General features: G+C 43.4%; 1 protein-coding gene across 1 annotated transcript; it reads right to left on the reverse strand.

Moving 5' to 3' along the window:
- Positions 1–697: 697 nt before the first annotated feature.
- On the reverse strand, positions 698–23,571 carry PPTC7 (protein phosphatase targeting COQ7). Its single transcript, XM_068412190.1, has 6 exons — positions 23,186–23,571; positions 13,211–13,390; positions 10,246–10,444; positions 8,006–8,129; positions 5,505–5,634; positions 698–4,165 (listed from the first exon to the last, which is right to left on the reverse strand). The coding sequence occupies exons 1-6, from the start codon at positions 23,385–23,387 to the stop codon at positions 4,107–4,109; spliced, it is 894 nt and encodes a 297-aa protein (XP_068268291.1). The 5' UTR covers positions 23,388–23,571; the 3' UTR covers positions 698–4,106.
- Positions 23,572–25,242: the final 1,671 nt, after the last annotated feature.

The raw sequence follows: 25,242 nt of genomic DNA on the forward strand, positions 1-25,242 counted from the left end.
TCTGCAGCGAGTCAAAGCTCGATGGAAACTGTTTGTATTCTGAGCTTGTGCGGTGAGCTGCGTTCCACAAAACGGGTGTAAGAAAAGGCCAAAACCCAACTCGTTAGGGAGTGCTTTGTTAGTTCCTGCTCTGTGTGTTCACTGTTCACGTTAACCACCCCCCGGGTTGTTCTCACCTGTCCGCTGCGGTCAGGATGCAATATAGATTTAGGCCATGACTGACCGGGTGGAGGTTTGTGCGTTAGGGATGCGGTAGGTCCATGGCTTTGGGTGTTGAGCTCTCCAGTACCTTCTCACGAGACAATTCAAACCGTGCAATCACTTCAGGCACGTTAAGCTGCTGTTGTAAAGTTAAAGAGTGCTGGAAAAATAAACCCAGCCAAACACCATCGCTACAGGGTACTTATTTACAGAAACTTTGTAGAGCTCGCATTTAACTGAACCCCCCCATTATCATAGAAATGGGTTTAAAAAATAAAAGTGATGTTTGAAAGCACGAGTTCCAGAGGCGTTTGTGTTCCAGACCCACATTCTGCTCTTCCCTCGCCCTGCCTCTTCCTTCAAACGCGGGTTTGAGGAGCCTGCAAAGGCCTAAGGGAGAGCCCGGCCTCCCACGCACCGGTGGCTGCACGTCTCTGCGCCGCCACTGACATCACTGCATTAGCAGAGTTTTTTCAGCCAACTTTAAAAACCACAATTTAGTATAAATACTATATTTATTAAATATCTTTACAATTCATTTAAATGTATTTACAGAACTATTCCTGCATAAGTTATACCTCAGACATGAAATTCACATAATTGCCTCTTAGGTAAGCATAGATGATAGTCTCATTTTAACAACAACAACAAAGCATCCTCATTAGATACAGACTCAGATTTGCTTCATTATTTCAGCCATCTTTGGGAGAACCTGCTCCGCACAGGCACTTCCAACACACACCGCCTGGTTTTCCCCTGGAGAAAGGACAGCCCTTACCCAGCGATGGAGATTCCACCACAACATCCTTCACAGCTTTGCCAGCCCTTCGCCTCTCCCTTCTCCTTTACTCAGCCAGAACTGTCTGGTCCCAAAATCTGCGGGTTTTGTTATATTTTCAACCACACCTTCTTCACAAATACACTGAGAGGGGCCCTGTGCATCACAGGTCTCCCAAAGACAGCTGTAAAAGTAGCAAGGAACCACAGAGTTTTTCCAAGTCACCACATCTTCGCCCCATTTTACCCAAACACCCAGCAGTGCTGCTGCAGAACCCCAGCTCCCACCCTGCCGGGGGGTTACTGGGGCATCGAGCCCTTCCCTCACACCACTGCTCCCCAACCACCCACTCCTGACAACACACCCCACCCCGCAGCGGCCAAGGCAGCCTGGGCTCCGCTCCCGCACGCTGCCGCTGCACAGAACACCCTTCTCGAACGTTCCTCTCGTGAATAGTCACACTAATCTAACTCCTAGGAAGTGTTACTGCTTCATGCATCGGTTAAAATTATTTTGATAGAATGGGCCCTGTCATTTCCTTTCCTAAAAATCTGTTGTGCGCAGACAGCTTAAGTTCATAAGGAAGAAATTAGGTTTGATATGTTTAGAGTGCACATCTTAAAAAAAAAAAACAACAAAACAACAAAAACAAACCCCAAAACAATCAAGCATGTGATAAAAATATCAATTCTTTATAATACAGTATTGCTTTATAAACAGATGGAAAAGCTATAAGCTTTACTGGTCTTTGGTGTGTCCGGTGAGGGATAAACTCATGATTTGTAAATAAAAATCCAAATTTGTTCTTTATTAAAAGAAAAAAAAAAATAATCACGCTGCGATGAGGCAAATGGCTTTGTAAGATGCTGCGTGGCCCAGAGTGGCTTTAACCCACCGGGCAGCACCGCCTTCGCCACCCTCATCGACCCGATCCGCGGACGTCGCTGGACGTAGAGTTCTAGAAAGTGGGGGAAAAATAACGAGGGCTGGGGACGAGCGTGCTGAGAGCGAGGGGACAGAGTGCAACGCAGTCCAAGGCTGCGGGGGCTTCGTTTTAAGGGAAGTTCAAGGGGAAGAAGAATTGATCAAATCTGCTCTAATCAAGAAGCGTGATAGTAAATACTGAAGAATAAAATGTAAAGAGCCCCAGATCTGAGAGAGCAACACCCCTCCCAAACACGGGAGCCAAGCCCTCACCTGCGGCCTGATACATTCCTTCTAACGAGACGGCCAGATACAGCTCGTGCCTTTGAAAAAAAAAAAACACCAAGGACCAACGATTTGTGCAAAGGTACCCACCAGTCGCTGTCCCAGGGATGGCAGAACTAATTAATTTGTCTTCATTAAGATAATCCTCCCCATACCCTCACCAAATTAATATTTTGGTCAAGTTAGGGTAGTTAAGGCATTCTGACAAGTAATTACAAGGTGATTTAAAATCGATAGCTAACATTATGCCAATTTAGGAATAGCAGATAAATTACCGAAGAGCTTCCAATTAATCACTTATTATAAATGAAATGCCTGTTACAAGCATGATGCATTGAAATATAGTAAAATGACATGTACATGGTACATGTTAAATGATCTTAAATAAAAGCTCGACATAGTTACGCAAATATACAGTACAAGTCCACAAAAATTCTTTAAACAAGTTGAGGTAACCTCAAACTTAAACAGTTTTAATACAATAAACCAGGTAGTAAAAAATCTCCTCTTGAGAGCAGGTAAGATTACTTACTGACCAAGTTTAACTGCACTCACCCAACAGCAACATTACCCGACTTTTTATATATAAAAACATGGCTTTAATTTATTTCTACAGACTTTTCTACCAGCAAAAAAGTTAATGAAAAACTGACCAAAAAATATATATATCTTTACAGCTATCAGCTTTCTGTTTGAACCTCGGGACAGAGAAAGGAAAGCTCGCTGGGACGGGGGGGGACAGACGTGAGCTATTGTAATCCCAAAGGAAATGTGATATTGCAAAGTGGCTGTTAGAGAACTGTAAACATCATTAAGGTTCATCCCGAAACCCCTAAACTTTAGGTACTGAAATGTAAGCGTTGCTGATTATTCATTAATAGTTTCCATTTACCTACTTACTGCTGCTGCCACAGCGTAAGCAAAGAGGGAGAGTCAGAAAGATAAGGATCAACTGGACTTAAACTGGTGCAGCGTATCCTGTTCTACCCCCGAGAACGGCAATTACGAACACAAAGTTTCCTTAACGACAGAATTATCTACCCAAAGCGAAGACCTTCGAGCTGAGGATGTTCTTTGTGCAACCTCCCGCCGTATCCCCCCGCGCTGGCGAGGCGGGTTACAACGCGGAAGGGACCTCAGCTCTGGCCAGAGCGGCTTTGTCAGAGTTAAATTTTTTGTTTTAAAAAAAAAAATAAATTTATCCACAGCCCAAACCATCCAGATACCACCGGGCCCCTGACGGACGAATGATCTGCAGAACTTTTAAGATCACAGTTAAGCACCTGAAATCACAAAACACATTTGCATCCATGTAACTTGAACTAAGTATGTTTTTTTTTTTTGGAAATTCTGTACTAGAAAAGGCTCCTAAGGCTGACAGCACGTATGGCAAGAGCAGAACGTTTACAGCAGTTAGAAACCTCCTGAAAACTGGAGCTTGGAAACACGAGACCTCAGCTATCACTAACAGGACTATGCTTATGAAACTCTGCTCTGTAACATACCCTTGAATGACTGGTGAACGCTTCTGGTGAAGAGTAACACGCCCTCTCGCAGAGGTTTTACCTATTGAATCTAGTTTGAAAGATGATACCAATTGTACTCCTTTGACAAGTCACATTTCAAACGCAGTTACGACGTGGGATCGATCCTCCCCCTTGAAGGACAACGACTAAGCTCTGAACGACATGCTTCAAGCCTTGAGCTTCTTCAGTTCTCGCTGGCAGACAGACCAGTGTACTACGAGAGTGGTTCTGCACAAGGACGTCGGTTGTGTCTCCAGCCAGGCGACGAGCTGGAGGACCGGCGGCCGAGATCAGCTGCGGAGGAAGGAGCAATCCTGCCAGCAGGAAACCGTGCGTGTGAAGCGAGGAGCTCGGGGACCACGAGCGCGTCGGAAGCCGACGCTCCGGACACATCAGTCTGTGTACTCGGCTACGATAGAAAGAAGGACGGTGATGTCGTCTGGTTTTCCCCCTGTAATACAAGAAAAATCAAACTATTTAATCAAACCACAGTGGGTCATCTATGATCTGTGACATTCCCCCACGGAAAGCTCTTGAAAAAACAGTTTAAATATTCAAAAGCTGGTTTGTGTGGACACAAGAACTCTGCTTCCTCCACCTCCTTTCCAACATGCAACTGAGGGCAGCAAGGACACAACACAGCAACAAAGCGCTCTCCTTTTAAGCCACAGTGAGATCACAAAAAGAGTACAGAACCCTGAACATTGTTGTTAGCCGGTAGAGCAGAAAGCCCGTTTTCTAGCAGACTACTTATTTATTTAATAAACATACAAAGCCCCTGACATCGCTTTGCTACAAGCAAGCTGCCATAAAAAAAGTCAGTATCTCCTCAGGAGTTTCTACTGTACATCAAAATCTCTTCAGCATTTTCTCCAGCACTACATTACTGCGGATCTTCCTAAAAGCTACTTAACATTTTTCATAGTCACTTCTCAAATCTCAACGGCGAGAGCAACGCACTCAAATCCTGGAGAACCAGCTCAGAGGTGTTTGTTCTGTCGGAAGCCAAACCAGTCCTTTGGACCCAGATCTGCAGTTTCATTACTGAGTGAGGGAGCTTTGGAGATACACAGAGCCCAAGCTTTACAACAACTGTCTCTACCTTTAGAAAGACGCCTGAGGGTCTACAGGAAATCCTGCCCTCTTGATGTAGAGATAATGGAACATCTTTACTGGCAGAGTTGTATTTATTTATTTAAAAGAAAAAGAAAGGTGTTTGATAGGGCTCTGAACTCTGCCAGGTGTTGGTATCTTTCTAGAGCGTAGGAAATAGAACCAACAGAGATCAGGATGGGGATAGCAATGGCAGAAGGGTCAGAAGTTTGAACCAAAAACACCCAACACCAAAGAGTGGGCAGAATCTTGCCTAAAAAGCATCAATAATAGACGACCTTAAAAAAAAACCCCCACACATCACCCCCACACCCCACCACCTCCACAGCCAAATCCAAGAGACAAGTCCAGCAGTTTCCCTAAGAGCCTGGAGAACTTGTGTCAGGCAGAAGTGTACATATTAGGTAAAAAAAAAAAAAAGAAAAATAAAGCATCCATGTGCTGCGTTCTCCGCGTTCCAGCTGCTTCCCCACAGGAGGCTTCTGACCAGCCGGGGCCTGGGATGACCCGCGTGAGGAGCTGGGGTCCGTGCCAAATCCAGGGCGCTAGGTCGGCGCTCTACTGCCAACCACGTTGCTTCACACTCTGTTCTCCCGTCACATTTTGGAACAAAACTTCACTTTGCTTAAGATTTCTCAAAGAGAGCAGGAGTGGGAGGAGGAGAAAAAACCCCTTACCTCTCACATTCAATCCATTGTCACACGCAAACTGTGCAAACGGCGACATGTAAGTGGGATCATACGCCAGCTCGTGAGCTTGCTCAGCGATGCTTCTTGCAGTCTGCTGTATGCTCTCGTAGTTGGAGTTCTGAATTAACAAGGAAAAAAGTTTCTTCTTACCAGAAAGTCTACCCAAGGGGATTCGCTGATGTGGGTCAGTTTTATAGATCCCTGAGTGCCAGATCTCTCTCTCACAGATCAGGGCACTAGTTATCACCTTCTCTTCCGAAGGGAACCCTCAGCATCTTTTAGGCTTTATACATTTGGGTTAGAACTGCAAAAGCTTCACACCTCAACTCCAGAGCTCTACTCCCTGCCAGCAGCTACGAGACTTGGTTTTGGAGGATTTATAGAATCTAGAAACTAAGACAACCAATACTCAAAACAGACTGCACAGTCTCACCCGAGGGAACTGGGGTGTTTGATAGCTACACCAGCAGCTCACACTGACAGAACCAGCTTTCCCTCACAAAGCACAAGTAATTCTGTTTTACCTTGAATGGGAAGTCTTGCTTCTCTGACCCTCTTACCCAAACCAACCAGAGCACCCCTGAGGAGAAGGGGCATTTTACAAGCCACATGAGAAAAATTTATTGCTTTACTCCAAGACTTTTCTTACTCAAGCCAACATGAGACGACAACCACCACTCCTTCTGTCTGCAACTATTGTAAAATGCCTCGTCATTTCAAGAGTCCTCCCTGCAGTTTGGGGAATTAGCAAGTATTTCCATGATTAACTCTTTGCTGAACCTCCCAGGGAACCTCAGTGCCTTTCCTGAACATGCCAAAAGGTGGAGCTCAACTTTCTTCCACAAAGGAAATTCCATCTCCAGTGTCCCCAGGCTAACCTCACCTCTGCGATGGGAGTGCAGCCCACAGAGGTATGGGCTGGCTACAGCATCACAGAATCCCAGAATCAATGAGGTTGGAAGAGCCCTCTGGGATCATCGAGTCCAACCATTGCCCTGACACCACCATGGCAACTAGACCAGGGCACTAAGTGCCATGGCCAGGCTTTTCTTAAACCCCTCCAGAGATGGTGACTCCACCACCTCCCTGGGCAGCCCCTTCCAATGGCTAATGACCCTTGCTGAGAAGAAATGCTTCCTAATGTCCAACCTGAACCTCCCCTGGCCAAGCTTGAGGCTGTGTCCTCTTGTCCTAGCGCTGGTTGCCTGGGAGAAGAGGCCGACTCCCACTGCGCTACAACCTCCCTTCAGGTAGTTGTAGACTGCACTAAGGTCACCTCTGAGCCTCCTCTTCTCCAGGCTAAACACCCCCAGCTCCCTCAGCCGTTCCTCATAGGTCAGACCCTCCAGACCCTTCCCCAGCTTGGTCGCCCTCCTCTGGACTCGCTCCAACACCTCAACATCTCTCTTGAAGTGCAGGGCTCAGAACTGGACACAGGATTCAAGGTGCGGCCTCACCAGTGCCGAGCTCAGAGGGACTATCCCTTCCCCAGACCGGCTGGCCACACTATTCCTAATAGAGGCCAGGATGCCATTGGCCTTCTTGGCCACCTGGTCAATGTCAGACCTGAGGGGAAAGTGACAGTGGGGACTGCGGGGAGGGGGAAACACACGAGTCAGTCGATGTGCAGACAGAGGCCTCGCAGACACCTTGTCTGTAAGGACCTGTCTGACACCACCTCTCAGTTATGTAGCTGCAGGATAAGAGCAGGCAAAATTTTTTTAAAACCGCATTATAATTCTACATGTTAACCTCATTTGCATTTCATAACATCAAAATAGTTTCCTCAGGGAGGTTATACATATTGATACCTCCTAAGTACACTTTCCTTTCTGTAAGTAAATAGCCTTAAGCTAAATGTTCTCATCCAAATTAAAATATTTTAATGTATTTTTACTATTTAAAAAGAACAGCTGTGGTCACTCACCTGGAAGAGTTGCCAGGATATTTTTTTGCAGAACATTAAAGATTGTCAAGCACACACAAACCACAATTCAGACAACCCATACTGCTTTCAAATTACTGTTTTATAAGTCTTCAGAAAAGCTTCAAATTATTTTTAAGTATACAGCTCACCCCCTCAAACAAGCCGTAAGAGAATGCTGCATTTTCATGTATATAATCTACAACCTGCAAGTGCAGATAAAATATAGTGCATGAGCAGCTGGCCCAGGGCAGTGCCTGCTACTGGACATCTCCCCCTCTCCCTTCCATAACCAGTGACACGGCACCAGCTGCTACTGGGGAAATTTATGCCCAAGCTGCTGCTTCTGGATTCAGCCTGGGTGCAGACCCAAGACAGCGCTTTGGCGTCAGCGTCCCTTTCTGCTGCTCACTTGTGGTATTAACTGAAAAGTCTCTGAACGACAGCACTTTGTGGTGGGTCTTCTACATAAAATACCGAAGTTACATGAATGAAAAGTAACAGCAGTAACTCTGAGGGATAAGGAGTGCAAGAGATGCGAGAGATTCAGAATACACACACTCACCTTCAGCTTTTTTAACTCCTGCAGAATCATGTAGTCAGGCATGTTGTCAAACAGTCCGTCTGTTGCAGTCAAAATGATGTCTCCAAGTTGGACATCAAAAGATGTACTATCAGCAGCATCAGGGCTGTGAAGATGACAGGTGTGTTAAAGGACTCCAGCTTTCACTAAGGCACCAAGCAAGGTCAAACCAGCACATCAAGAGCTTTTGTAATTCACTACTGTTATGTGTTTTTCTGCAAAATAAATAAATAATCACTAACTGTGGAGCTTTTGCACCAGGGTAGCTTGTCAGGAAAGCTACAACAGAAGAACTGTGCTTGCAAACAGGTAATGTTCCAGCTATTACACAAAGGATTTGCATTTAAAATTCCCAGATGAACAATCCTGCAAGCTAATCCGCTTCACAAGTGTATCGCCATGGAAACCATTAAGTAGAATGGCAGCTCAGGGCGTCCTTCTCACTCATCTTAAATATGTAAGAGAGCTGGACTTGAAAGGACAACTCAGAACAGCAACGGCCAAAACACTTAAGGATTCTGAATCACTTTCTAATGCAATGGAATAGGAAACATGTCTGGAAATCACTACCAGGAGACCAGAGCCAGTCGGTCTACTTATGTCTAATATATTACACAATACCAAGAGGAGAAAATATCTGTATTGCTGCAAAATCTGACTCTCAGAAGCAGCCTAACGACATACACTTAATTTCTAAAGATTCTTCAGGGGTCTTTAAAAGGGAGATGCTGCTGCATCCCATGCCATTTGGCTATGCCAAACAGCACAAGAGCTGCTCTGCTCGACTGATGTGCAGCTTCAGGAAGGTTAATGAAGTTAAGACTGCCTGCCTATGCCCATATATAGCTAAATTTAACGTTTAACTGGGACAACCAATTAAAAAAAAAGTACTCAAGAAGCATTTAGACAACAGACATGAGTACTAATTAATGTCAAGAACAGTGCAGAAACTAGCCAGAAAGCTATAATCATGATTCAGAACTGAAGTGTGGGAGCTCATTTATCTTCTGCTTTTCTTATTAAGTGATGACTCAGATTGCTTTCCTGACTTCCACTGGACAGTATCAATTAATCCTTGTGCTTCTTGGGTTTTGTCTTCCCATGGATGACACAGAATCTCAGAAAAATTAGGATTTTTATAGTGCTGGAATTTCAAACAATCATTTAATTTTAGTCTAATAAAGAGGTTCGATTATTTAAGGTTCTTATTTCAGAGTTCTACCCTAGCTGCCTCTCTGCAGTCTTGTGATGAAGTAATAAAACCACATGCAAGAATGGTCAGGAGTTTCAACAACTGAACCAACATTTTCAAAAAGAGCTATTTTGACCTTAAAAGTTATAACCCTTACTGCATCACTTTTGGTATTTAAAACCTTACATCAAAAACTTAAGGTGCCTATTGCATTCCCTTATCATCTTCCTGCATTCAGAAGAGGGATACTTTAATGAATCTATAACCATGGATTTGAGAGCTGTATTTTAATCCATATTTGAAAGCTCATTTTTTAAATTTTTATTTTATTTTATTTTACTGGTGAGACTTCACAAAGTCACAGGATGGATCAGCCTGACATTATTAGGGGAAGACACAAGTCTGCCTTTGAAACGACTCATTTCTGTGAACAGATTGTCCTTTCCTAATACTCTCATCTCCCAGCTTGGTGTTCCGCCAAACAGTTTTTTTGCTCGTTTTGGTCAAATACAATATGCTGCGGGAAACACAGCTACTGGGAAACACAAGTTACAGTCACATGTCCCTCTGCTCTGTTCTTCAAGTACTGGCTACCTCACTGCCAAGATATCTAAATTAGCCTGCTCCAAACCAGTCTCAAGAGAGTACAAACAGGGACTGGGAACGAAAGCCACTGATAAGACAAGCCACTGATGCAGGGTGACCAGCGCACACACCAGCCACAGTCTTACTACATTGAGTAACGTCTTTCTATGGATCAGAACATGCCTAGTGCACCCCACAGACTATGGGAATATGCCAGCATGAATGAATAATCATTAGCCCAATAAATTCAGACTGTGCAACAGCGCACAAAATTTGTTAAGTACAAGGTGAGAAATGTTTGTGTTACTTTAAAAATGGGGGGCTGGTAAGAGACCCTTTGAGTGGATACAGTGAAATCCCCCACGTGATGCTGCACTGTAGCAGCAAAGCTGCAGCCTTGGGGGAGTTGATCGCATACACAGATTAAAAATTTAAGATCCTTTACCTGTCACTTAAGACAACTCCTTCTGCTTCTGGCGGAGCTATCGACAGTTGGAACGGAGTGTTGAAGTAATGCTGCTGCTCATCAGATCGATGTACCACTTCTCCTCCTCTGACTACCAAAAATCCAGAGTCTCCCAAGTTGGCTGTATGTAAACGGTGACTTGTTCTGTCCAGAACGACTATACAGGCTGTGCTGCTTCCTGGAAGCAAACAGAATATGGCAACTGGAGTTAGCCTCACAGAAATTGCTTACTCTTACACTGATTTGATTCATAGGCCAATTATTCAAGTATTTATCAAAGCTTACAAATCAGGAGAAATGGAAATACCCAGTAATGCCAAAATTAATCCACACTAAAAATAGTAAAAGGCTAGAAATCTTTGCAACACAAACTATGATTTTTGCATAGAACTTACTCTTCCTGCTTTGATTTTGGTAAACACATTATGCTGACAAATACCTGTTTTGTTCCACTTTATTTAGAGTTTTCCATCCCAACATACGTCAGCACATTCTGCTATAGGACTGGATTTACACAAGTCACATAAAATACTGAAATTCCAAAATCATTGGGATAATAGAATTCTAGTAGCATCCGTACAATGCTAGTGCTTGTCCACACATTCTCACTCATCAGCTGTAGCCAAATAAATGTAAATACTTAATTGCAAGCAGTTCTTAGGTATTATTCCATTAGTCTTGTCAGAACATTAACATGCTTTTCTTCATATATGGCTCTGCAGAGCTATCTTCATGTCTAAGATAATAATCCTGTCACGTCTTCAGGATACTAACTCCACAAGTTTAAAGAAAATATGTTCCAGAGACAAATACTATTCCAGATTAAAGTAAGACACAACAGAAACATATCTACTTGTCAACCGTGCTCAGAATTATCCCAGCCATGCTTGAGGGCACTGAGGAATTCTTCATTCATTCACTGGGAAGCAGCCACCAACTGTGCTTGGTTGCAAGCCACAAAATTAACTGTAGTGCAAAGACACCCATCCACAGACAGCAATCACTTAATTTCTGCAAACAGGATAGCACATCCACCACAAGATCCTTCATTCCAGAAGAGGGTGAAACACAGCTAAAGCATTTCTCCTTGATTCTGCCTCTCAGCTGGTGAATAGTCGTCATCTTCTATCCTAACCTCCTTCCAGGAGGAGTTTCCAAGCACAGCTACATGTTGGACAGACCACAAGCTTGCAACGAGCTAAGCTTAAATCAGGCTCGCTAGTGCAGAAGTCCAGCTGGCTCTAGGCATTACCTACTCCAGATGTTTCCCTTGCTAAGACAGGGAGTTCCCTGCAATACACTTGCACTTAATTTGTTCTCTAGTGAGTATACAGGACCTTCTCCACTCTTACAGAATGATAAGTCAAAGCAATATCTTAATTTTTCCTAAGATTTTATATATGACAGCATCCAAGATTGTTCTGCAATACAGTAATAGTGTTTAATAAATGGCACAGTTTTCTCTCACTTCAATTTAAAAATATTTCCTAGATTCAATTCTGATGAACTAAGTATCAAAGCACAACAGCAAGGCAAAGCTAGTGCCTAATGAATCCTCCGTAATGAAGTCCTCTCTCAACTTTATTTTAAATAAACTCTAAATACTCGTGGCTGTGACAATTCCGGGGTTTTATTTCTACTTCTAAAAATATTGTTCTCGGTTAAAGGAGAAACACTAAGGATCATTAGTTTCAAATTCTAACTCTATTAGCAGAGTGTAACTAGGAGGCCATGTGTGGAATGCAGATCTTGTGACTCAGCGTATGCTGCTGTTCAGAATCGGAAAGGTCAAGCCAAGCAGGGCTGCCTCCCTCTACAAAGCCGCGGTGAGAGCTCTCACCAGTGGCCCACTTTGTCGATCACTTACAGCTACGTCTGCTTTGCTCAAACAAGCACTATTAAACACACAAAACCCTAATGTAATTACTGACCACTGCTATTTTACTGATACTTAAGGTCACTTCTGAGCTTCGAACCTATTCTTTAGGCATATAATGCGCGAACATCTGTTCCGAAGCTCAGCAGACTCGTTAAATATAGCTTGCACAGCACTCTTCTGGCACAGAAGTTTAAGGTCAGGTGAGAAGCATGCATATCACGCAGGGTAACACTTTCTTGGTGCATAAGAGGTCACATGCCCTTTAGGAAAGTATTCTGTTTTGTCAGCTGAGGCCAAATATTGCCTCTCTATCTGCTCACCATGCCCAAAGCAGCTGGATGCCCTGTCTAAAATCAAGTTTGACACAGAATATGCTAAGCATCTACTTTAGTTTGCTTTTAAAAAAATCTGTAATTATCCCCCTCGATGAATTATAAAAATAATATACGGTACCAGCAATTGTATGATATAAACTACTTAAGTCAACCAATTAGGTTTAAGTTCACTGCACATAAAAGGCAACAGGAGCAGTAAGGCAAGGAATGAGCAGAACTGCATCCAATTATCGTCAGAAAGTATTTTTGCTTGCATAGCTTAAGCAAAAAGCCACAACCAACCATTAAAGAGTTTTCAACAGAGAACAGTTATTTATACATACGTAACAGGGAAAATGTGGGCACATGCCATAGCGTGTTCTACTGCAGAATTCCTTTGGCAAACTCTCTGCAAGCAGTGGCAAATTACCACCCTTCACACACAAGGGCAGTTTGCCTTTTATTTTTCTTTTTTTATATATATATATATAAATATATACAGACACACATATACACTCACACACAAACATTCCCTGCATTACTGAATGAATCAATACAGTTTTCAAACATACAAGAGAAAAAAAGGATGCTACCAAGACAACTACATTTCTACATTTTTTAGTTAATTAAGAGAAGATAACTGCCTGCAAACTTGTTGTAGAAGCTGACAACAGATTTAAGTAACCTTGACCAAGTATATGTCTAGATACCATACAACACAGATCCAATTTATGTATTTTTGCTCTCTTACCAAGCAAAGGTACTTTGTTCTGCAGCAGCTCACAATAACCTGTGGTGAGAATCCCAACAGGATTACTTGGTACAAACCGTCCTTCTTTTACTAAACGTTCACATGTTCGCATTAGAGTCCCTGAGAACTGAGAAGGGTCAACCCCATAGTCTCTCCAGCCACCTACACCATCTGCTACCCCTAGAAGAAAACAGAAAACGAGAGTTATATGAACAGAAACGGTTTCTAAAACAAGGTTTCTAATTTTTGACATCACTTATGATGTTTAGTAACTAAAAAGTCAGACATAGCACCTGCTTTAAAAACATTTTTGATTAAGAAAAAAAATCTCTTGAGCATTTTTAAGGTAACTTCTGACATCAGCTCCTAGACAAATCTCTAAATATCCTCTGAATTGCTGAAGAGAAGGTAAAAGCCCACTGCTGAGAACTCTGACCTTGCTAGAGAACAACTAATGGAGAATCTAATGGGGAATTTAGGGGGAAGCAGGGGGATTCAAGCACATTAACCTTTGATTAGCCCATTAAAATGAAAGCAGAGTTTCTATTGGTTTTAAACATGAAAGTTGTTAAGATTTTAAACAGGACAGAAATGATAAATAAACTCTTCCTCACTATTCAGTGGCCCAAAGTTTTTTCTCAAGCTACTTGCTCATACAAAGGATAATGCTTCCTATTTGGTAATATCAATTTCTGTAGAAACTAAACTTCCATTTCAAAAGTGTGTTCAAAAAATCATGTAACCAACTCAACGTTGGGACCTACCCATGCAAGGACAGTTTGTTGCTTACAGCTTCAGCCAAGCAAGAGAATGAAAACTGATTATGAGCCAGTCAATTTTCATTCAGTTATTTAAAACAACCCAGATATCAGAAAATTAGACCAATTCTGCCCAAGCTTCGGAAGCTTCTGAGCAAGCACAGAGGCAAACAGTGAAGATGCACACAGAAAACAGGGGTGGTCAGAGGGAGAGAAGCAACAGATACAATATTCTGGTGCCCATTTGGCTGCAGTATTTTGAACTTCCTCAACTGGCTTTAATGATAAAATTAAAATACTGTCTGAAGGTATTATTTAAGAGAGAAAAGTATTTCTACTTGGAAATTTTTCCAAAAAATCTTTTTGATCCTCAGCATGTAAGGAACTAACCATTTCAAGCACAGATTTCCATAACATAATAAAGCTAAAATAGTATGTTCATGATAAAAAGATGAATAGGCAATTTCAGAGCTCAGATTACGCTGAAGAACAGCCTCCTCAGAAAAAAATGACACTATTAGCAAAAGCACGAAAATTTGACTGAGAAGGTAAAACTAAGTTGGTCTCATCTACAAATGCCCTTCACATCAGACACCGTCTGAAACTGAGACGGAAGGTTTAGAGCCGACCTTGGCATGAACTATAATCTGACAGGAGGTTATAGCCAGATTCTGAACAGCCTATCACCATTAATCAGATTTCTCCCAAAAATAGTGCACAACCTTTTAGACACCTGCTTTGTCCGTTTGCTTGCTTAGAAGAACGCCACAGGAAGGCACGTGCCTGTATTCACCTCTTCAGACCAGACCCTGGGAAGAAGCTCATGCAAAAGCAACCCTGGCACCCTTGGCAATGCCTTTTTGGGTTTCTCAAGCACAAACTAACCCTCTCTTTACAGGTCCCACAACTTCAGGTTAATACTGGATTAACCTTTTGCTTTCTGCTGCCATGTAGACAAGTATAGAATAAGAAATTACTAAGAAGAAGTTCTAGATCTAGAACTTGAAATAGAAACTAAGCTTCAGTTGGCAGGATGATGCTTCCTTCACATGAAGTTAGCAGATGAGCAGCTTTTTCCCTTGAAGATGAACACAAGCCAGATGTACTTTTGCTAGCTGAACACAGCATTGCTTCACTGACAACAGAATTAATGCCATGAAAAGGGGATATTTGACAAGTACTGTCCAATGCTTTTGGCTCCTAAGGTGGTTACAAAACAAACTTATCAGAAGTTACGGAGTTCCCTCAGGCGATCAGTTAACCATTTCTACATCAGCCTTCTTGGGAAATATTTAAATAGCAGCACTACAGCATTAGTATGCAGTACATGAAAGCCATCAGAGCAAGCACCTGATATGGTTTCAATTTTTAAAGCAAAAATAAGAGTATGCCACCTGATTTTCTTTGCTCACTTCTTACTCCAAGCAGGAAATTTGAATCTGTAATCATGGCAGCACACTTCATACTCTATCTTCAGCCATGAAATGGCTTTGTCTGTCTGCCTTCCTGTCTGCCTTTTGCAAGCTATAAACAGCTTTAACTAGATTCTGCCAGTGCCTTCCAAAACAGTCACCCTCTAGATGGCCTGCAAGTAGGTCCTCTGACTTAGCTTTGTACCACACTTGAGAGAACAGATTGTTTGGTGAAGGATCAATGAGACAGTTGTGCATTCCTCCTCCGTCGCTGGCCCAGAAACAAATGGGACCATTGCATCCGTGAGCAGGCCCAGAAGTACGCCTTCACTGGAACACCTCCGTGACACCATCACAGAATCAATGAGGTTGGAAGAGCCCTCTGGGATCATTGAGTCCAACCATTGCCCTGACATCACCATGTCAACTAGACCATGGCACTAAGTGCCATGTCCAGTCTTTTCTTAAAAAATCAGCTCACTAACTCATGGACCACCACTGTCATTGATCTCTTCTCCTTGCCCAAAATGGACAACGTGGGCTTTTTTGCAAAGGTTTGGACTTTTTCCCCCTTTTTTTTTTTAAACTGTATCTCTAAAAGATGATCGGTCAGTTCATTTAAATTAAGCTAATGACCTTGTTGGCTCCCAAAGCATGGTTCATGGACACTGCCAGAGCGGTCAAATGCTTCCTCCTGCTCCAGCACAGAGCCAGGAATCGTGATCAATGGCAGCACGTAGGCAAAGCACATTCAAGAAGCCCTACACCACACAGTGCCACCTAGGAAACATCCACCTTGACTGGCTTTGCCTTAAAAGAAGATTTTTACATTCCCTAAGATCTTTAGTCATTCTGTCCTACCTTTAGCATGGTTTTAAAATAAAACCAGTATCTTTACATTCTACATTCTCAACATAAACTAAACAGTTCTATGGGAAAGGAATATGTGGTTTTAAAACAGATGGAACAAACTACTACTGAAATAGGTGAAATGGAAATGAGAATAAAGTTTAAGAAACCTTTTTGATATTTTACAGCAAACACTGAACAAAACTATTTGCGAGATATTTCTAATTCCAGAAGTAACAATAACTGAAAACTCATGAAAATGGACTGATTTCTATGTAACAGCATGTTTTCCTCTCTGTCACCAAAGGAAAATTCAAAGGTACTGCTAGTGGCAGTATCACCGCCAAGGAGTAATGCCAAGCTCTATGCATTTATATTATCTTTGTTTTCATCCAAGACAAAAGAAAAACTCTGTAAATATTCAAAATAACTATTGTTTTAACAAGTGAAAAAGATCAGTCAGGTGTTCATTTTCTTACATTTCACCATAAAACATTAAATATCGTCTTCCAGTATCCACCATTTAACTTAAAATTATCATTTTAAAAATAGGAATCACAGGACATCTAAGATAAACTGCATGGCTGAGAAGAATTGCTGAAATGGAACTGTACACAAGCCTTGCTTTTTTTCTAAGCTATTCAGTAAAGCAGAAAATTTTATAGAAAGAATATTTCTTTGGATATTCCCAGTTCAAGCCTATGCAGAAATTACACAAACGTCCACGTGACATAATGAAATGCCTATGGCTAGATGAACAACCACTGTAAATAAAGCAATTGAAAATTTCACAATAAATTACTTCAACAGAATAAATACTTCTCAAGTATTTAACTATATTATGGAGCCCTTTCAGAATCGTTGAGAGTTAACACTCCACGACATTGCCTTCTGCTGGAAAATACACAAATACTACTGCCAGATTAAATACTCGCTGCATGTGTCAGTCCAAAAACTGGCTCTAACTTCTTACAGATTCAGTGCATCAAGATCTCTCTCAGAGACAGTTGCAATGAAGTTTCAAGACAAAGCAGAAGTGACTGATGCTGCAGCACTGAAACTGAGCAAGGGAAGAGACTGGCAGTGAAACTTGTTAAAATTTATTTCAAAATGCTAAAAGCACCTGGGATAAAATACCAGTTGAAACGCAAACCTGAAGTTGTTTTGTGTGCCAACACAAGGTTAACTGCAGAAGCCCAGGGCACGGCCAGGCGGTGCTGAGACGTGTGCTTTCCACTACTTGCTTTTCTAAGTCAAATCCAGATGTTCTATCTAGTTCAGAGCTAACGAATGCTAAACGGGCTTAAACTTCAGAACAAAACCACAACACTAATCAAACCCTGTTTAATATAAATAGCATTATGAGTGGAAGTTCTGGCTAGCTGGCAAACTAACCTGCCCATGGTCAGAGTCCAAAAGTATCACCCTGGCCCCAAAATCTCTTGAAAGATGGATGCTTTCAAACCTTGCATCAGCTAAGAAGAATAAGCACACACAGAAGCACCAGGCAGGCACAAGGGTGCCAGCAGGAATAGCTTTTGTGCACAATCACAATCAACTCTGTAAGACATTCCATGTATCCTAGTGAACTTTAAATTTATTGAGAGCCTTACCTGAATTAGCAATGCATCACTGATAAAAGAACAACAAAAGGATATATTTGTGACAACTTATTTTGTGTCAAATACAGAAGAAAGGCTAAAATGGTAAAAGTACAATCTGTTGCACTATACAAGTTGGAAATACAGCACCTAATATTTGGCAACATATCAGAATTGAGATAAAACTGATAAGATTTCTTGTTTTATCAGCAATGAGATAAATCACACACCTAGATAGGTTCTCCATCCAAAGCAAGTCACAGGCTCAAAGCCAGCACTAACTGATAGCAGCTTCACTGGCAGCATGTGTGGGATCACAACCTTACAGCCAAATGCCGTGTACTTCCCCACCAGGTTTTGACAAAGAAATAACCTGGTTAAATACAAATCCCTAAAGGCAGATTGCGTGTGACTGATAATTAGTTACAAAAGGAAAGGTTACTCATTCACACTGTGCATTTTAAAAGTTAGAGTAGACTTTAAACTACCCTTGCATGAAATAGAAAGGTACTGGAAGAATAACTGGCTAAGTGATAATGAGGAACAAAAAGCAAAGTGAGAGCTGATGTTGAAGAACAGACTGAAGGAGAAACAAGGAACTGAAAACATTAAATTGTGCATCTACTTCCAGGAAAAAGCAGCAGTTCCTTATCTCTTTTTTTCCTCCCCCTGCTACAATACACTCTTGTTCCTGAAACAGGTTTTTACCAGATGGATCTCTTACCTATTTTATTTAAGCCTGAGAAATCGCTCAGTGGATTTTGGGAGTTACAAGAGAATACTAAACTATTATTTAGCTCTGAAGGTTCTATAAAAACTTCCCTACATAGTTATAGCTACTTAATCTCTCAAGGTGTTGAGCAACCCTTATTTTCGTAGCTGAACTGCTACTGGCAGTTGGTGCTTAAACGCTGAATGGGGATAAGTACTGTAGGCAGACACCACCCAAGCTGTATTGAAATTACTTAGAGCCTGAACCATCTCAGGCTCACAATATTAATAGCACGGGTGAACCAAAGTAAGCAGTGGGAGATTTCTGCAGCATTTCCTGCGACAGAGCTATGATTAATGCCTCACCTTCTGTATTGTGTTCAGCTTTGCTAATTTCCTTCGGTGTTTTCTGATGGAACCTGCTTTTCATTCAAGCTAAGATCTGCACATGAATAGGAAATTGTCCACTATCAACAAGTATCAACAGCACTTATAGTTAAAATAAGTGTTCAATTGCAAATTCTGATCCGAATAGGTTGGGTGCGATGCCCTTCCAGAAACTGTGGTAAAGAAGAATAACCTGAGTTTAGTTTCATTCTCAGAAACAGAGCTACCACATTTCTAAGAAGTTACATTCAATGCTACTTAAGAACAGCTCTGCTGACATTTGGCTTAGCTGCACTGACAAGAACGTCAGTGAATATGATTGTTAACGGGGATGTTTTCCAATAATCTGTAGGTTTTCTACAAATGACAATACCTATGCTCCTATGTTAAAAAGAAAATTTCATTTGGTCTATCACAAACTAAGACATATATACCATTTTTTTCACATCACTGATTACTCCCTTTAAGATGTCCCGAGTTCTCCCAATAAAGTAGGTGAAAGGCTACTCTGAAGTAAGCAGAAGACTCGCCTCCTCTAGTGCGGTAAGTTGCGATAAGGCAGGAATCTCTTTAATAGGTATGGTATCAAATAAACCACTTAACGTAGTCTTATATGACCTTCAGGCATCAAAGTAAGAATCCCTTCCTCCTCTATAGCTGCCAGAACAACCTTGACATTTCATCTACAAATCCTTTTACATTTTGGAGTTTACTTTTCTTGATGACAGTGAGACTAACAATATTCCAGGGGCTACGGCACTCCAGAGGTCTGCACACCTCCTATGCAGGCTGCTGACAAACTTAATTTTCAAATAAAGTGCAATTCCTTTCAGTTTAAAGTAGCTGCCCTACAATACCCCCCCTAAAAAAAAAAAAATAAATTAAAACTCAAGATTTGCAGCAGATAGAACAGCTGTCAGATTTTAACTTTGCAGTGGACAAACAGTACCCTGCTGCCAGACAGTTTTTTTCCTACTGCTGCTGGGGGACAGAAATAGTTTGGAAGACTAGTCAAGTCACACTGGCTACACCCAAACTTCTACCCAGCGCACACATTGTATAAGGGATGCTGTCACGGGATGCGCATTGGTTGCTGTAATGTTTCAATAATGAGTCACGCAACGGCTTGGAAAAATCCATAAAAAAACGAGCAAAGACATCAGGAGTCTGATAAGGGAGGAATAAGCAAGAAAAGGCAGCTCCCAACAATGGAAAAAATGATCACCAGCATGAGACACCTCAAAATTTATAAGCCAGCTTCAACGTTTAGTTTTGTTAAATAAGTGAAATGTTTATATAAAGTGTTTAAGTTCATTTTAAGTTGTGTTTTGCTCCCTATGCACTAAAAATTGTACTCACATGCTAATTAGAAAAAAAAAAAAAGGTGTCACTTTCCAAAGAGTTTTGCTTTTCAGCTCTGAAAAAACAGTATTTCTGTCCTCAGAAGTTAAAGGCATGCCTTCAGATGTGAAGAAGTACAGAATGTCTACCAAGACTCAAGAAGATACTTGAATATTCTGAGGATCTGGACAACCAAGACACTGACAGTGAACATATAGAAAGGCACAATATGGTACAAGCAGCAGCAAAAAGGAAACATGGGCCTGAATCATAAAGCTCTAGAGATTAATATTAGTAGTAAAGCTATTTCCTCTTCTCAGAGTGATCCCAAAGGAAACACGCCGGTTTTGAGTTTCTTGTTTCTCCCTGTGCTCAGGATGGGAAGAAAACCTGCAAATTTAAACAGGTAAATACCAGACAGAAGTAAAAATAAGAGACAAAAACTCCAAGAATTTAAGTACACCAGCAACAGGCCTTATCAAGCCTTCCACAACTATGGGAGGGTTGGAAGTAACATGAATCTTCATTAGCTTTCTGTTGATCTTACTACGAAAGGATAAAGCACAGACTAGAAGACACTTAAATTTTCAGCCTTAAGACTATACAGCATACATATAACAAAAGAAGTGCTTAGCATTCTTCTATCAGCTATAAACACACCGCCTAGTCAACTTTTGTTTGGCTTAAGAAAATGAATCCCCAAGCACTCATGCCAAATGACTGGGAGTAGCTCTTTCACTCTTACACCACACCCATACCCATCCCACACAGGCATGCTTCCCGTATATTGGTTCTAGAAAAGACTGGCATGGAAGAATCTTAAATTAATCATCTGGCATGGCTTTGTCACTGATGACTACTAGGGCAGACTAAATCTAAGTGATACACTTGAAATGTACTGCTCTCTAAAAGCACTCTTACTGTGTCTAATGTTCACTTTGGCTAAAACCGCATGAGCCTCTTCATTAAACTAATACTGAAAAATGAAGCTTGAAAAGCAAAAGTTCAGCCAGGTTTGCTGAGGTGCAAAGTTAGGCAGGTATTGAGTTAGTACAAGATTTATGAGGCTCTTTAAAAAATAGGTGTGGAACCTCAGATTTGTGCTAAGAGTAAGAAGAATCGTGGGCAGGAAACGCTGGTGCTGAAACTCTTTTTTGCAGCAGTGCTGAAGAGCTGGTTGAGACAGGGAGAGCAAAGAGATGGTTGTAGTAGCAGAAACAAGGAGAAAACTACTCTGTCTGTAAACTTAAGAACTACAAATGAAGAAAAAGCATCAAGTTAGATTGCATCAAAACCCATCCCAAGCATTACTGCTTGCAGAACGTACAGTGATCTTGGTTTTTTGTTACGTATATTAGAAAAGCAATAAAGAACTAACATGAAAATAGCTTTACAGTGGAAAAAAAAAACCACAACAGCAGCTTTTCTATTTAAATTATTTTCTTTTTGGTACTTAAGACATCCTGATCTTAAGCCTCCTTTGCTGTTTGATCCTTAAGTGGAGTTACAATTCTGTTTGTTTTCAAGTTGCCATGAAAATTAATGCAAAGACCAACTTAGAAACTCTGTTGATTCCAGCAGGAAGACAAGACAAGCTGTAGGTCCACATATGGTAATTACCAAATATGGCCAAAAAACCCTAAACCTCATCAAATGGGCCTAAACCCACCCGCTTCCCCATGCAAAGAGTCCACCTAAGTAAAGCAAATTCTGCATTTCTCTTATGGGCAAATACCGATTGCTCAGTTATTTATCAGCACTGGCCCAGTATGAACTTTAAAGGCAGCCAGCCCTAGTCACGTGCTAAAGGAAGGCTGTCCAACAGCTAATTCTAATAGAAAAAAAGTTTCTCTGGAACAGGCACAACTGAAAAGATGCAGAGTATCTAAAATGCATTCACCAGTTTTCCACATCTCCTTCAAAGCTGTAGCATCACCCTTAGAGTAACAGCTCCCTTGAGAATAATCTGCAGTACTGTTACCTAGCACCAAGTTAGAGCTTCTCAAAAAAAGTCTCAGCTATATTAAATGGCAACCAAGCTACAATGACAGCACCAAACTGTGAAGAATCACGAAGCATCATCACATCATGAGACACGGCAGCACAATCCCACCAGTTTTAAATAATAGAAAAAAAAAGGGGGGGGGGGGCAGGGGAAGCTTTTTTTTTTAAATGTCAAAAGTTTTGGTGAAAATTTACTTCTGTCAGTTGCTCAAAAACTAACTTTTGCAGAGTGTCGGCCAAATTCAACCTTGACTACAGTAGAAAGGTCAAGCACTGTCAAAAGCAACGCCGCTCATAAGCTGAAGATTCCATTCATTACCTGTAATTATTCACTACTTCTAAAATTTGAACCCTTAAGATTCATTTCACATGTGAATCCAAACCGGAGAGTGGAATCAGGATAGAACAAATACTGAAACTGAAGTTTGACATTTGAAACCAGTCTCAATGTCACTTTGCCTTTCACTTGACAAGGACACAGCACGCGCTAAAACCAGGAAGCGTCTGTTTCAATGATCCTTTATGTAGAAATGCAACACGTACATATGGGGCTTGGTCAGGTTTTAAAGTGAAACACACTACGAGCTGTCTCTTTGCATTTTGGAGTCACTAGGCCTTACAGGCACCTACAGGTGGAACACCAAGGCTGGGCACAGACGCCTGGCACCCACACCACCCCATCCCAAAGGCAGGCTGAGCGAGGTGGGTGTCGTGCTGCAGCAAAGAGCACGAGGGCTTCCTTTTGAAGGTAAAAAAAAAGAGAATTCACGCTGACATTACAGGCAGAACCGGCTCCTTTGTCTGCAACTGAAGACTGAGCCGCTTCGCCACGTGCGGCTCAAGGAGGGGAGGGCACCACACCGACGCCAAAGCCACCTCGGCACCCCCGAGCAGGGCCCCGCCAGCACTTACCCAGCACATCTGCCGACCGGTGCCGGGCCACGAAGCAGGCGTCATCCCCGTAGCACATGCCTTTCTTGAGGATGCCCTTGCGGAAATCTTTGCCAAAGCCACAGCTGGCTGTCACCAAGCTGTAGTCACGGGAGTCCGTCTGCGAGAGGCCGCCCAGGACTGCCCGGGCCACCAGCCTGCCATAGGAGAGCACCGAGAACATGGCGTGGGGCGCCCAGCAGCCGAGAGCCAGGAACGCAGGGAGCCACCGGCGCAGCCGCCTCCTGACCTGCGAGCGCCCGCCGCAGGGAGCCAGCCTTCCCCTGCCCGCCGGCCGGCTTGCCTCAGCCCCCGCCGGCCCGCGCTGCCCCTCCTCGGCCCGGCCCCTCGCCCTCCCCTCCGCGGGCCGCCTCACCCCTCCGGGCCGGCTCCCGCCCTCGGCCCCGCCGCCCGCGCTGCCCCTCACGCTCCGCGCGCCGGCCCCTCACGGCCGGGCTGCCGGCAGCGCCCCCGCCTTCCGCGCCGACACCCCCCCCGAGGGGGGCTCTGCCTCCTCCCCGGCAGGCCCGCACAGCCCCGCGAAGGCCTCCGGTCGCCCTCCCGCCGCGCCGCAGAGTGTCCCGGTCAGAGCCGGCGGTGCCCGCTGCGCCGCCCCCGCACCCCGCCAGCCGCAGCCGCCATCTTCCCCGCGCGTGCTGAGGCACCGGCGCTCGAGCGAGCGGGGCGGGCGGCGAGGTCAACCCCGCCCCGCCCCAGCGCGCTTGCGCACGCAGCCGGCAGCCGCCCCCATTGGCTCCCCGCCGCGCCTCATTTGCATGTTGCGGGACAATAACAGCGGGCGGCTCCCGGCAGCCCCCGCGGCGGCGGCTGCGGCACGGCGGGGCCGAGCGGGACCTCCCCCCGCAGCGCCTCGGTGAGCGGCCTCGGAGCCCCGCGGCCCCCAGACAGAACGGGGGTGTCGGCGGGGGACGACGGTTCCGGGTCTTGCTGCGGTTTTACCCCGTAATTATTCCAATTACGTTTCCAACGCCGGGGCGAGCGAGGCTGCGCCTAACCCAGATACTTGCCCTCCACGCCCATATCAGGCCGCATGTCTCGCGTGCTCCAAATAACTTGAAAGGACTCGGTGGCCGTTTGTACTTTCTGGCTATTAAGGACGGTTATGTGAGTCATAGCACGCAAAAATTTCTTTTTAAAGGACAACTCCTGTTTTCCCCAGCGGGGTGCAGTGAGGGATGGAGCCAGCTCACTGCTGCGTGTGATGTTTGTGTGGTTTCTGTGGAAATCCATGAAAGTGCGGAGCATTAACGCGTTTGGGGTAAGGGAGACGAGATGCCAAACAAAACCCTCATGAGAAGGCTGTAGTATGCAGTCACCACACAAAAACCACTAAAATTATTAATTGCAGGTGAGCGTGATGCAAAGGCAGCGGGCTGCCCTTCAGGTGTCCCCCTGGACAACTTCAAAGCCATCAACAACTTCAAGGCATCAACACCTTAAATCAAAAAGACCCAATTCCTTATTTTTTGCAGCTCAGTTTTTCACGCTGCTTGTGAGTGTGCAAAATAGCTTGTCCCTTTGGAAGCTCCTAGCAGGCAGCTCTGCACAACCTGCACCAATTCATTTAATGCCTCTGCATACGGATGCGTGAAGAGGCTGCTGCTGCATTATATAACCTGAGATATGTAAATAATAAAATAACAGACGGGTGTAAATAAAGCAGAGGTACGTGTGAAACCTGAACCCCAAGCTGGCTCCGGTGAAAGGAAAAGCTGTGCGGCGTACTCCACGGACCCAGCCCACGGGGAACATTATTGAAGCACGTCATTATAATAGCATTAAGAGACGGTTGGCATTTCACTTGCTGTGTATCTTGATGGAGACAATATTCCTCCCCTTTAAACTGCTATGGGCTTAAGCAATGCATGAAAATTTTCTGCCTAAAGCTGAAATTGTATCCAAACTTATTAAAAAATTAATCTGCCCGTTAGAATGAGGAGAAGGAAAGTGCTGGGAACACAAAAGGCAGCCCAGGCCCAGCCTTGGTCAATTAGGAAAGTGCCGCATAGCCAAACTTG

Source organism: Nyctibius grandis, chromosome 14 (assembly GCF_013368605.1).
Source record: "Nyctibius grandis isolate bNycGra1 chromosome 14, bNycGra1.pri, whole genome shotgun sequence".
NCBI lineage: Eukaryota > Metazoa > Chordata > Aves > Nyctibiiformes > Nyctibiidae > Nyctibius > Nyctibius grandis.

Bases quoted from the DNA above. Each gene is read 5' to 3' on its own strand.
- PPTC7 (XM_068412190.1), bottom strand. From the start codon at position 23,387: ATGTTCTCGGTGCTCTCCTATGGCAGGCTGGTGGCCCGGGCAGTCCTG. The intron at 8,130-10,245 runs GTAAAGGATCTT...TCATCTTCACAG, and splicing joins GGAGTTGTCTTAAGTGACAG to CCCTGATGCTGCTGATAGTA. The intron at 5,635-8,005 runs GTGAGTGTGTGT...TTGTTAATTCAG, and splicing joins AGGAGTTAAAAAAGCTGAAG to AACTCCAACTACGAGAGCAT.